This window comes from Clarias gariepinus, chromosome 19, assembly GCF_024256425.1.
Source record: "Clarias gariepinus isolate MV-2021 ecotype Netherlands chromosome 19, CGAR_prim_01v2, whole genome shotgun sequence".
Taxonomy (NCBI): domain Eukaryota; kingdom Metazoa; phylum Chordata; class Actinopteri; order Siluriformes; family Clariidae; genus Clarias; species Clarias gariepinus.
Genome location: NC_071118.1, coordinates 3,762,602 through 3,773,870, shown reverse-complemented (window position 1 = coordinate 3,773,870; position 11,269 = coordinate 3,762,602). Strand labels below are relative to the sequence as shown.

General features: G+C 39.2%; 1 protein-coding gene across 1 annotated transcript; it reads left to right on the top strand.

Moving 5' to 3' along the window:
• Positions 1–362: 362 nt before the first annotated feature.
• On the top strand, positions 363–7,425 carry LOC128507664 (nuclear pore complex protein Nup98-Nup96-like). The gene is made up of 8 exons (XM_053478720.1): positions 363–2,523; positions 3,638–3,744; positions 3,951–4,058; positions 4,161–4,278; positions 5,871–6,007; positions 6,619–6,726; positions 6,818–6,890; positions 7,015–7,425. The coding sequence occupies exons 1-8, from the start codon at positions 2,454–2,456 to the stop codon at positions 7,029–7,031; spliced, it is 738 nt and encodes a 245-aa protein (XP_053334695.1). The 5' UTR covers positions 363–2,453; the 3' UTR covers positions 7,032–7,425.
• The last annotated feature ends 3,844 nt before the right edge of the window (positions 7,426–11,269 follow it).

Sequence of the window (11,269 nt, the reverse complement as noted above, 5' to 3'; positions counted from 1 at the left end):
TGGCTGCCATCTAACACACAGTATGGATGCAGATCAATTGCTGCTCTCTGTTTCATCCAAATGAGGATGGGTTCCCTGTTGAGTCCGGTTCCTTTCAAGGTTTCCTTCTATTGCCATCTCAGGGAGTTTTTCTTTGCCACTGTCGCCCTCGGCTCGCTCATCAGGGATCTGATCATTTGATTTATACACATTCACATTCCATAAAAACTTAATTAATTCTTTTGATTGTGTAAAGCTGCTTTGCGACAATAACAATTGTTGAATGCGCTATACAAATAAAATTGAGTTGAATTGAATTTAATAGGTTTAGCAATATTCTAATATAAAACTCCTTTGTCTCTAATCCATAAGGAGGTCCCGTCCAACACCAGCACACGCTGAACTCCCCGATCTGCAGCCAGGACATGGTGAAGGACTTCAGGTGTAAGAATTGGAAATCAAGAAAGTGGCCAGGCAGGCTCCAGATGCTCCTCTAACACAACAAAGAGTAGTGGAAGAGAACCAGAAAGCCTTAAGCCGGTCAGCTAAAGGGTGTGGCAACACAGTCCATTGAGGTCTGTGGTGTTGAGGAGACTACTGTATGACGTGATTGTAGAGTAGAATAGTGTGGAAGGCACTTAACTCCTCTTCAGGCACGGATACCGTTTAAGAAAGGTTAAACTTCATCACAGGCTAAAATACCCTCTGCTGTTCCACACTGGAAAAGTGAACAGCGTTGAATTGGCAGAAGTCACAGGCACACACCTTGTGGATCAGCATGTGATGCACATAGGAAACTGGAAATAATATAGAATAAAGGTACCTTAAAGAGTGTTCTGAAACACTCCCATGATAAACAGATAGAGACGATGAGACCTTTTAGACACCCAAGCAATTGTGAAATGAGGGGCACCGATGTCCTTATCCAAATAACCGTCATAATGCTGCCCATTTTATGGGTACATTGGCCACAGGTGGAAAGTAAAAAAAAAAAAAAACTTTACTGATGTGCCTACTGTCATGCCGAGTAAATTCGTCCCCATTTTCCTTAAAAAAAGGACAGTAATTGCTTCTTTTCCTGATCAGGAATTATTAATATTATCCCCTGATTATTATTTTTTACAATTCCACTCTCTCTCTCATCACTTTTTTCCAGTCATTCTCTCTTTCCTCATCCCTCTGCCACCCTGCAAGGAGCCATATAAGAGTATAATTCTGGACCTGTACAGACAGTCGTACAACCTGGGCCTGTAGCCCTAACATCTGTACATCCAAAGCTCTATATAACCTAAGGTTTTCTCTGGCCTTTACTAAAACAATATCATTGGATGTTTGTCTAAATTTGGGTGGGTGCCAGTGCGGTGCTTTATTTAATACATGACTCATGCAAAACTATAAATTGATGGGATAATAATTATCATATAAGACCTTCCTTTTTTGCCTATTTTGCCCAAATCACACATTTATTTGCCTTAGTTTATTTTCAGTTTATTCACCATGCTGGAAATAAAAAAAAAAGTTACAGTGGTCTTTAATGCAAGGCTGTGTACACAGTGTCACAGAAGAATTAGACCATCAATGTAAAACATGAAATTAATTGTCAGATTTTTCTGTCAAGAAACCATATATTTCAAAATAAGCTCAAAGAACTGCGACCCGTATTATTTTCAAGCGACTTCAAAGAAAAAGAAGCCCAAAGTCACGTATTATAAGCGGACCTGGCAACTATGGATATTTCCTTTTTGAGATGCTCCTGCTGTGTATGTACTGTGTACCTGCTGTGCGCAGACAGGTGTGCACGCGCTGCAGTTTCACTTTTGATGTTCTATGACGCACCTGCAGAACTCTGGACGAAAGTAAACGTTGAGACTCATCCACGCCTCTCACGGATGTTTATTCACTTTAACTGGAGGCTAAAATCATGAAACTTTGTGCTTTTATTATTTTCTTTAATAAAATGTCCTTTAATAAAGACAAAACATGATTTGCTCCTGGTTGTATCTATTACAATCCCACCTCCATGTTTTTATCTCATGCTGTCATTATCGTGAACTAAACATTTAAAGACATGCAATCACACACACACACAAAACAATCAAAGCCATATTAAAACTTATGTTTGTTAATTTGTAGCACATAATGGGCCATATTATTCCTGCATTTAAATATTTCATTTAATAAGTATGGAGAATATTATCAACCGGTATCTGTGTATTTATAATGAGTCATGTGTTTTCTCACCTGGAGAACTGAGCTCTAGTCATGTGACCGTTGTTATGTTACGCTTTTTAAAATGATATCGAAACTACTTAATACATTACCTGTTATCACCTGAATAGTGTAATATTCTAATCATATCGAGTGTCATGAATGTCACTGTTGTGAACAGTGGGTCAAGTGCTTTAGCTGGTTGTGTTCTTACTAATTGATTGTGTGTGAGAGACAGATTTATGCAGTGTCCGTAGCAGCGCAAGATGTTTAACAAGTCATCCGGTTCTCCCTCCGAAGCAGGACCAGGAGCATTTGGGACATTTGGACAACAGAGTAAGTACTCGAGATGCCAAGTACACTTAACTCTTGACCAGTCTGTTTAAAAAGAGCTTTCTAGTGTTATGATATTTTATCAGACTGTTATCAGTAGCCGTACAGTAAGCCCCAGTGTTAAGAACACAAAACAGTTCTTACAAACAAACCGATAAAAAACCTATTATCAAATTCAAATTCAAATTTTATTTGTCACATACACAGTCATACACAGTACGAAATGTAGTGAAATGCTTACACAACCGCCAGTGACCTTAAAAAGAGAATTAAAGCTTATAATAGTAATAAATATGAATAAAAGAAATACAATAGAAAATTTTAATTAAAAAATAAAATAAAATTTAACTAGGAAAAATAGAACTAAAAATAGAAACTGAAAATAGAAATGTACTGTACAAATAGAAATATAATGGTGTGCAAATATGCATAGAAAAAGTGACTTTGTGCAAAGGTTATTAAAGTGTCTTTGTGCAATGGTCCAGAATGTAAACGTAATTATGTCCAAAATACAAACAATGAAGGGAGAAGGAAATATCAACTAAATCAATCAAGTACTGTATGTAGTTACTAATTCTTATTATTGCTAAATTTAACGGCAAATAAAAACCTGAATGTACAGTCGAGTGTAAAAGTTAGTTCCCCCTTGTATAAAAACAAACAAAAATCACCTAATTGTACCAGGTCTAATTACAGTATTAGGCGAATTCAACCTCAGACAAACAACATAACGCTTTGTCATTATTTCTTTTGTGTTAATATGTAAGCATACGAGGGGTATCAAAAAGTTTAGAGATTCACGCGCCGCAAATCAGGTCGCTTTCACCATTTTTGGTTAAGTCTTCCTAAGATCTCTTGTCCTCTTCCAGTAAGGTTCTTCCGCTCTTGAAGGGTGCCTGCCACTCAAAACACTTTGACTGTGTGTGCAGCCTCGTGCTGCCCTCTGTTGGTGTATTACAAAACTAGTCTCAAAACTTTTTGATACCACCTCATGCTTAAATACTACTTTCTTCTCCTTATGTTGAATATTAAGCGCTGAGTTTGAACATAATTTATAAAATTTGTTTGGTAACAAGAGGAATATCATTCATTTGTTTTTTTGTTTTATACTTTGCAGCTTTTGACACTAGTGGAGGATTGTTTGGAGCAACCAACACCACGTCAAATCTGTTCGGATCCTCAGAGTTTACTGCGACCCAGCCTGGCACAAGCATCAAATTTAACGTACGTTTTATTTCTCTGTTTAATTAACTTTTTTTTTTTTTAAATTACAAACTGACAGAAAGCCTAATATGTCAAAATTGTTGTTCAATAAAACAAACATGACGTTAACATTTTCTTGGAAGCATGCCAAATCTTGGTTGTGTTTCAAAGAAAAGGAAAATCATGACCAAAAATAAAGTGAGATGGAATTTCTGAATTTCTTACAGCCACCAACAGGAAGTGACACAGAGCAAAAGAGCGGCGTGATGATCTTCATTAACACCAAGCACCAGTGTATCACAGCAATGAAGGAGTATGAAAACAAATCTCTAGAGGTCAGAAACAGTTAGTTGGTTAATTCTATAGTCCCCAGGTACTGTTTATAACAGTAAATAACTGTTTATGTTGAGTTTAGTAATCATGTCTATACCTTGCAGGAGCTTAGGTTGGAGGATTACCAGGCAGGGAGGAAGAGACCCTTCAACACAGGTGGTGTGATTGGGGCTGCAGTCACAGCAACTCCCAGCACCGCTACTGGAGTCTTCGGGTCCTCAGGTACTGGGTTTAGCTTCAACCACAACATATACAGTACATGTGCAACATCCTGGGAATTAAGCTATTATGACACCTAGCACGCAAAACAATTCACACAGATTAATGTATTATATTGCATATCTGCTTGTTATATGATATACACAATTTGGTTGCTAAGTAATTAACAAGAGGAATGGCATAAATTTGAATGTTTTTTCATTGTCTTACACGACTCACTGTAAGTTAGGGATATTGTGAGAGACTTAGTGGATGTCATACATACGGTGTTTGTTTCACTTCCATGCAATGGTGTCACTGTATACAGGTGTGCCTTATATTGGGGCCAATCCCAAAAAACAACTTTTTCCAATGTGTCATTCCAAGTTCATCATTCAAACAGCCATGAACACACCACGTCACTTAACGGACGAGCAGCGCCACCTGGCCATGGCGCGCCTTCGGGTCAGTGGCAGGCAGTCAGATGTTGCTCGTGTACTTGGTGTGTCTGAAAGTGTCATCAGCAGACTTGCATCAAGACACAGAACTACTGGCAGAGTTCATGACAGACCCAGGAGTGGAGCCCCACGAGTGACAGACCGCAACGATGACCAGTACCTAAGGACCTACGCACTCAGACATCGTCATGCAACTGCCATATAGCTGTAGGCCCATTAACGAAATGTGAGTGGGACTAGGGTTTCCAGACAAACCATTCCGACTCCACCGCTTTGGCTTGAATGCCAGACGGTTCTTGCAGGTGACTCCAATGACGCCAAGACACCGCCGTAAACGTTTGCACTGGGCACAAGACCATGTGACCTGGACAATGCAGCAGTGGTCTACCGTCCTGTTCACTGATGAGTGTCGGGTCATCTTGCTGGAAAAGGCGAGGTGAGCGATCCGCTGAGGTCAACATGGTCCCCAGGGTTTGCTTTGGTGGAGAAGGTTCAACAGTCTGGGCAGACATCACCAGTCAGCGCATAACAGATTTGGTTATTGTACATGGCTCAGTCAATGCACGTTCTTACCTCAGAGACATCATAGAACCCATCATCATCCCCCAATTTCACCAGCACACCCCCGACCTTCTGTTCATGGATGATGATGCTCCACCACATCTTGGCAGAATTGTCACAGCTCGACTTCAGGAAGTTGAAGTGCCTCATATGGTATGGCCATCAACGTCCCCTGACCTGAACCCCATAGAGCACGTCTGGGACCAGTTAAAGCAGAGACTGGATGATCGTACCCCCCCACACATGACCTGGCAGAACTTGTAGCACTTGTGGAGAAGTGGAACGTATTGCCTCAGAACAACATCATGAGGCTAGTGAGGAGCATGAGACGTCGCTGTCAAGCTGTCATTGCGGCAAATGGTGGAAACACCCGCTACTGACATTGTCAACTTTTGTTGGGGCTATCCCTGTTATTGTTTAAATTTTTGGGGGTAATAAATATTAAACTGATGAAAATGGTGCCTCTTCTCATACATTATTATTAATTCCAAAGGGAACTTTTACTTATTTCATTCAAATTCAGAGCAAATAGGAACAGCACTCATTTAAACAACAATATCCCTAACCTATTGTGAGTAGTGTATATGTATATTGCAGCTTTTGGCACTAGTACTAGCAGTGGAGGATTGTTTGGGACGACCAACACCACGTCCAATCCATTTGGAGGAACCCCTTCTCTCTTTGGAGCTTCGGGCTTTACTGCGACCCAGCCTGGCACCACCATAAAATTTAATGTAAGTTTTATTTTTTCCGTATGATTTACTTGACTTTTTTCAGGAAGAAACATTTATCCATCTCTGATTTTTCTTACAGCCACCAACCGGAAGTGATACAATGGTAAAGAGCGGTGTGACGACCAGCATCAACACCAAGCACCAGTGTATCACAGCAATGAAGGAGTATGAAAACAAATCTCTAGAGGTCAGAAACAGTTAGTTAATTTATACTATTTAGTGTTTCTTGTGATAATTGTTTATGTTGAGTTTAATAATTGTGTCTAGGAGCTAAGATTAGAGGATTACCAGGCAGGGAGGAAGGGACCCTTCAACACAGACAATCTGTTCTGGGCTGCAGCCACAGCACCTCCCAGCACCGCTCCAGGCCTCTTCGGGTCCTCGGGTACTGGGTTCAGCTTCAACCAGGCAAAGCCCTCCTAATTAGGCTAATGTGACTTTTAGCATATAATGTATTTCTTATCTCTCTTGGGCTCCTCAGGCTTTACTGCGCCCCAGCTTGGCACAACCATCAAATTTAATGTAGGTTTTATTTTTCTGTTTGATTTTTTTTTTTTTTTTTTTAGTAAGAAACATAGCTTTGTTTTTTTTTGTCCCTGATTTTCTTACAGCCACCAACCGGAAGTGATACAATAGTAAAGAGCGGTGTGACGACCAGCATCAACACCAAGCACCAGTGTATCACAGCAATGAAGGAGTATGAAAACAAATCTCTAGAGGTCAGAAACAGTTAGTTGGTTTATACCATCTAGTCTTCCATGTGTAATAACTGTTTATGCTAAATTTAATAATTGTGGCTATACTTTGCAGGAGCTAAGGTTGGAGGATTACGAGCATTACCAGCATCAGCTCTTGGCGTATTCGCAGCTTCCCTTTAAACATGGTCAGCTGCCCTCCTTGTGTCACAGTGAATAAATGCATATAACAAGAGGAATGTCATATACACTATATTGCCAAAAGTATGGATATGCATATGAACTTCATAACATCCAATTCTTATTCCATAGGGTTTAATATGATATGATGTTGGCCCCTCCCCCTTTGCAGCTGTAACAGCTTCAACTCTTCTGAGAAGGCTTTCCACAAGGTTTAGGAGTGTGTATATGGGAATTTTCGACCATTCTTCCAAGAGCGCATTCGTGAGGTCAGACACTGATGTTGGACGAGAAGGCCGGTCTCACAGCCTCCGCTCTAATTCATCCCAAAGGTGTTCTATCAGTTGAGGTCATGATTCAAGGCAGTCAAGTTCTTTCGCACCAAACTCACTCATTCATGTTTTTATGGACCTTGCTTTGTTCACTGGTGCGCAGTCATGTGGGAACAGGAAAGGGCCGTCCCTGGTTGGGAGTATGTAATTGTCCAAAATGTCTTGAGTTTCAGAATGTGAGTTCCTCTCACTAGAAGTAAGGGGTGGAGCCGATTCCAGGTTTATATCAGGGTTTATAAATCATGTGGTTATACAGTAATACATGTAGCCTACTGAATAATCTGTTTAAAATGTAAATGAAATGTTTGCATTGTTTGAAATGTTTCCTGATTTAGTTTGTAATGAATTCTTCTTTTATTCATTATTAAATCTTTCCTGCACAGTCAGTCTCTGGTTATACATTTGGGAGGGGAGACACATGAATTAAATGTTAAGAACTGTATAAGGTTTATATACAGTAAATGTATATAAACCGTATACAAAATACACACCCACGGTGATTAAATAAAAAGAACATAGAGGTCATCTCTATTGGCTTCCTCAAAATAGTCCCCATGCCATGGCACTGGGCTCCAGGCCCCTAGGTGGATGGACTTTAGTCTATGATCGAGACAGGCTGCTTTGGCCGTGTTCTGCAATAAAAAAATGGATACATTCTCATGTCTGCCTTCAGTTCTGACTTTTGTTGACCGTTATCAATTTGTTTCATGAGTTTGGTGTCTTGTAATTAATACACCTGTGTGTTTAATACACTGATAATTTCATAGAATTGGACTGTGATTGAACATGTAGAAGGAGATTATTGTCTGTTGTAGTCCATAAATATATGGTGTGGGTAGTCTATAATTGGATTACATGCCACAATTAATTTTAAAGTATCAATTTAATATAATTTAAAATAAATCAATATCACATATATCTTCACACACACACACAAATAACAAAAAGATAAATTTAATTAAGAGAAAAGCCATCCAAGTTCATGTTCGCGTACACAGGGTTAGGTAGAGGCTAAGGTCATCACTTGAAACAGAATTTCCTTGCAAGTGCAAACTAAACTAAATATCGTAAAAATATTCTCTTCATAGCACAAAAGTGACTGAAACTACAAATAACTACAAATGTCGATGTTAGGGAGAAATCAATTAATTTTGTTGTGTTCTGCTTCTCACAGCAAAAAAAAATAAATCGTTAGAAACTTTACCTCGTTTTCTGTCATTACACACATACACTACACGTTTATTATAAACCACATCAGATTCAGTATAAGAGATGCACGTTTTATTCTATATGGTATCTGGAGTTTTTGTTTACACTGCGCTTACAACGCCATCACTACAACTCTTTTGTGATTTTTTGGTTAAATTGGTTCGTACAGTATGTAGCGTGGGAACAAGTCATGCATCTTTGTCTTTCCGCTGTTGTCTCCTCTGCTTAAGAAACTTGTAAGGACTTGTAAAGTCCTCCTCATTAGTCCTAACAGTTTCTCACCTTAGGATGTTTGATGAATAACTTTTATCTATACAAGGATCTACTCTTTTTAAGAAGAAAACACCTGCAATTCTAAGACTTTTCTTAGAATTTCATCTCTAGGAAAACTCTTTGCTCTAAGAATTTTCATGAATTTGGCCCCTAGTTTAAATGTTAGACGTCTACCCTCAGACACACATATGCAGAGATAACGTTCAATACAACGAGAAAACATTTCATATAGAACACCTGAAATAGAGCACCTAAAATTAGCTCATAAAACATGTACACAGAAGAAAATAGGTTTTTAATTCAAGAATCACATGTATACACAGGATTAAAACCCATACTGAAAAAATATCTACAAGGTAATATTAAATGCTATTAAATATTAAAAAAAATATCTTGAATCTATTGATTTTTAAAAAAATATATACAGGTGCTTTTTTTTAAATACAGAAATGTGACACCAGCAACACCAGCAGATGACATGGTTCCCCAAATCACCACTGACTGTGCAAACTGCGCAGTCTGTGCACTGGACCTCAACCAACTGCAAAAGTCCTCAACCTCAAATTTACTTTAATCTGAAACGAGGACTTTTTGCCCGGACACCAGTGCCAGGCAGAATTTTTGTTTTATATATACAACACAGAAATTCTGTTTGTTTTTGTGTTTGCGCAGGACGTTCCATCACGTTCCATCACAGGCGTTTGATTGTAACAGTAGGCAGCGTCATCATCAACATTTTATGTCATACGGTGAGTGTGTCACAGGCATTCCTTACTAAATGTAGCAGTAGTGAGAAATAGTAGCTACTGAAACCCCAGATTGGATTGTGACGGCATACATGACAGGCAGAAGTAGTTGCTTCCTAAATATTGGAGCAGCAGCAAGTTGACCGAACACGCCATCCGCAGGTAAGGATAATAATACTTCTAATTAGTCTCACTTAAATAGATTTTCTTATGGACACACAGCAACACACTCTAATACCTGCAACACAGCAACACACTCTAAAGCCTGCCGTCTTGTCATTTGACACAACTGGAATGTTTCCTTAATAGTGCCTTGCAAAAGTATTCATACCCCTTAAACTTTTCATATTACAACCACGTAAATGTATTTTTATCAAGATCTTACTTCAGCTTCTTTTACTTTGACCCTCCTAACTAGTATCCAGTGGAACCAACTGCCTTCAGAAGTTACCTAATTAGTAAATAGAATGTGTAATTAAATCTCAGTATAAATACAGCTTTTTTTTTCTGAAGCCCTCGAAGGTTTGTTAGAGAACACTAGTAAACAAAATGCATCTTGACGCCAGAGGAAAATACCAGACAGGTGAGGGATAAATTTGTGGAGAAGTTTAAAGCAGGGTGAGGTTGTTAAAAATATTTTCCAAGCTTTGTACATCCCACGAAGCACTGTTCAATCCATCATCTGAAAATAGAAAGAGTATGGCACGTCTGCAAACCTACTTACAGCCCAGGTAAGGAGTGCATTAATCAAAGAAGTAGCCAAGAGGCTCATGGTAACTCTGAAGGAGTTGCAGAAATCCACAGCTCAGGTGAGAGAATCTGTCCACAGGACAACTATTAGTCAGGTACTAATTGGCCTTTATGGAACATTGGCAAAAAAAGCCATTGTTGAAAGTAAACCATAAGAAGTCCCATTTGGAGTTTGCAACAAGCCATGTGGGGGACACAACAAACATGTGGAAGAAGGTGTATATATTGCATGTCGCCATTGTACATGATTCACACACAATGTACTGGCTCTTTAGTGGTAAGCTCATGTTCATATGGTTGCTAAGAAGTTAAGAAAAACAATGGCATTCATTTGAATATGTTTTTGCATTGTCAAATATATCTTTGCAGCTTTCGGTATTACTACTAGCAGTGGAGGATTGTTTGGGACGACTAACAACATGTCCAACCCGTTCGGAGGAACCTCTCTATCCATGCACAGGCTTTACTGTGTCCCAGGCACCACCATCAAATTTAATGTAGGTTTATTTTTCTGTATGATTTACTTTGTTTTTCAGTAAGAAACCTAGCTATGTTTTTTGTTTATTTTTGTCCCTGATTTTCTTACAGCCACCAACAGGAAGTGACACAGAGATAAAGAGCGGCGTGACGACCAGCATCAACACCAAGCGCCAGTGAATCGCAACAATGAAGGAGTATGAAAACAAATCTCTAGAGGTCAGAAGTTGGTTTATTCTATCTAGTCTCCCATGTGTATTAACTGTTTATGTTGAGTTTAAAGAGGCATGACCTCTGCGCTGCAGAAATATGGGTAAGAGACGAGCACTAAGATCCAGCAGGGGAGACGATTACCCATGCGATTACCCAAACATTTTTTATTTTGTGTTTGTATGCGTGTGTACAGCACGTGTGTACTGTTTATTATAGCACACGTGTGTGCGTGCATTGTAAAGCAAAAGTAAGTCTCATTAGAGATGTTAAAGATCCATTTTATCTCTCCCCCTCTGTATCAGCCTGCACTTTGTCTGCGTGTCATTGGACACCGTGCCCCATCACACACACACACACACACACACACACACACACACAGACTTTCTC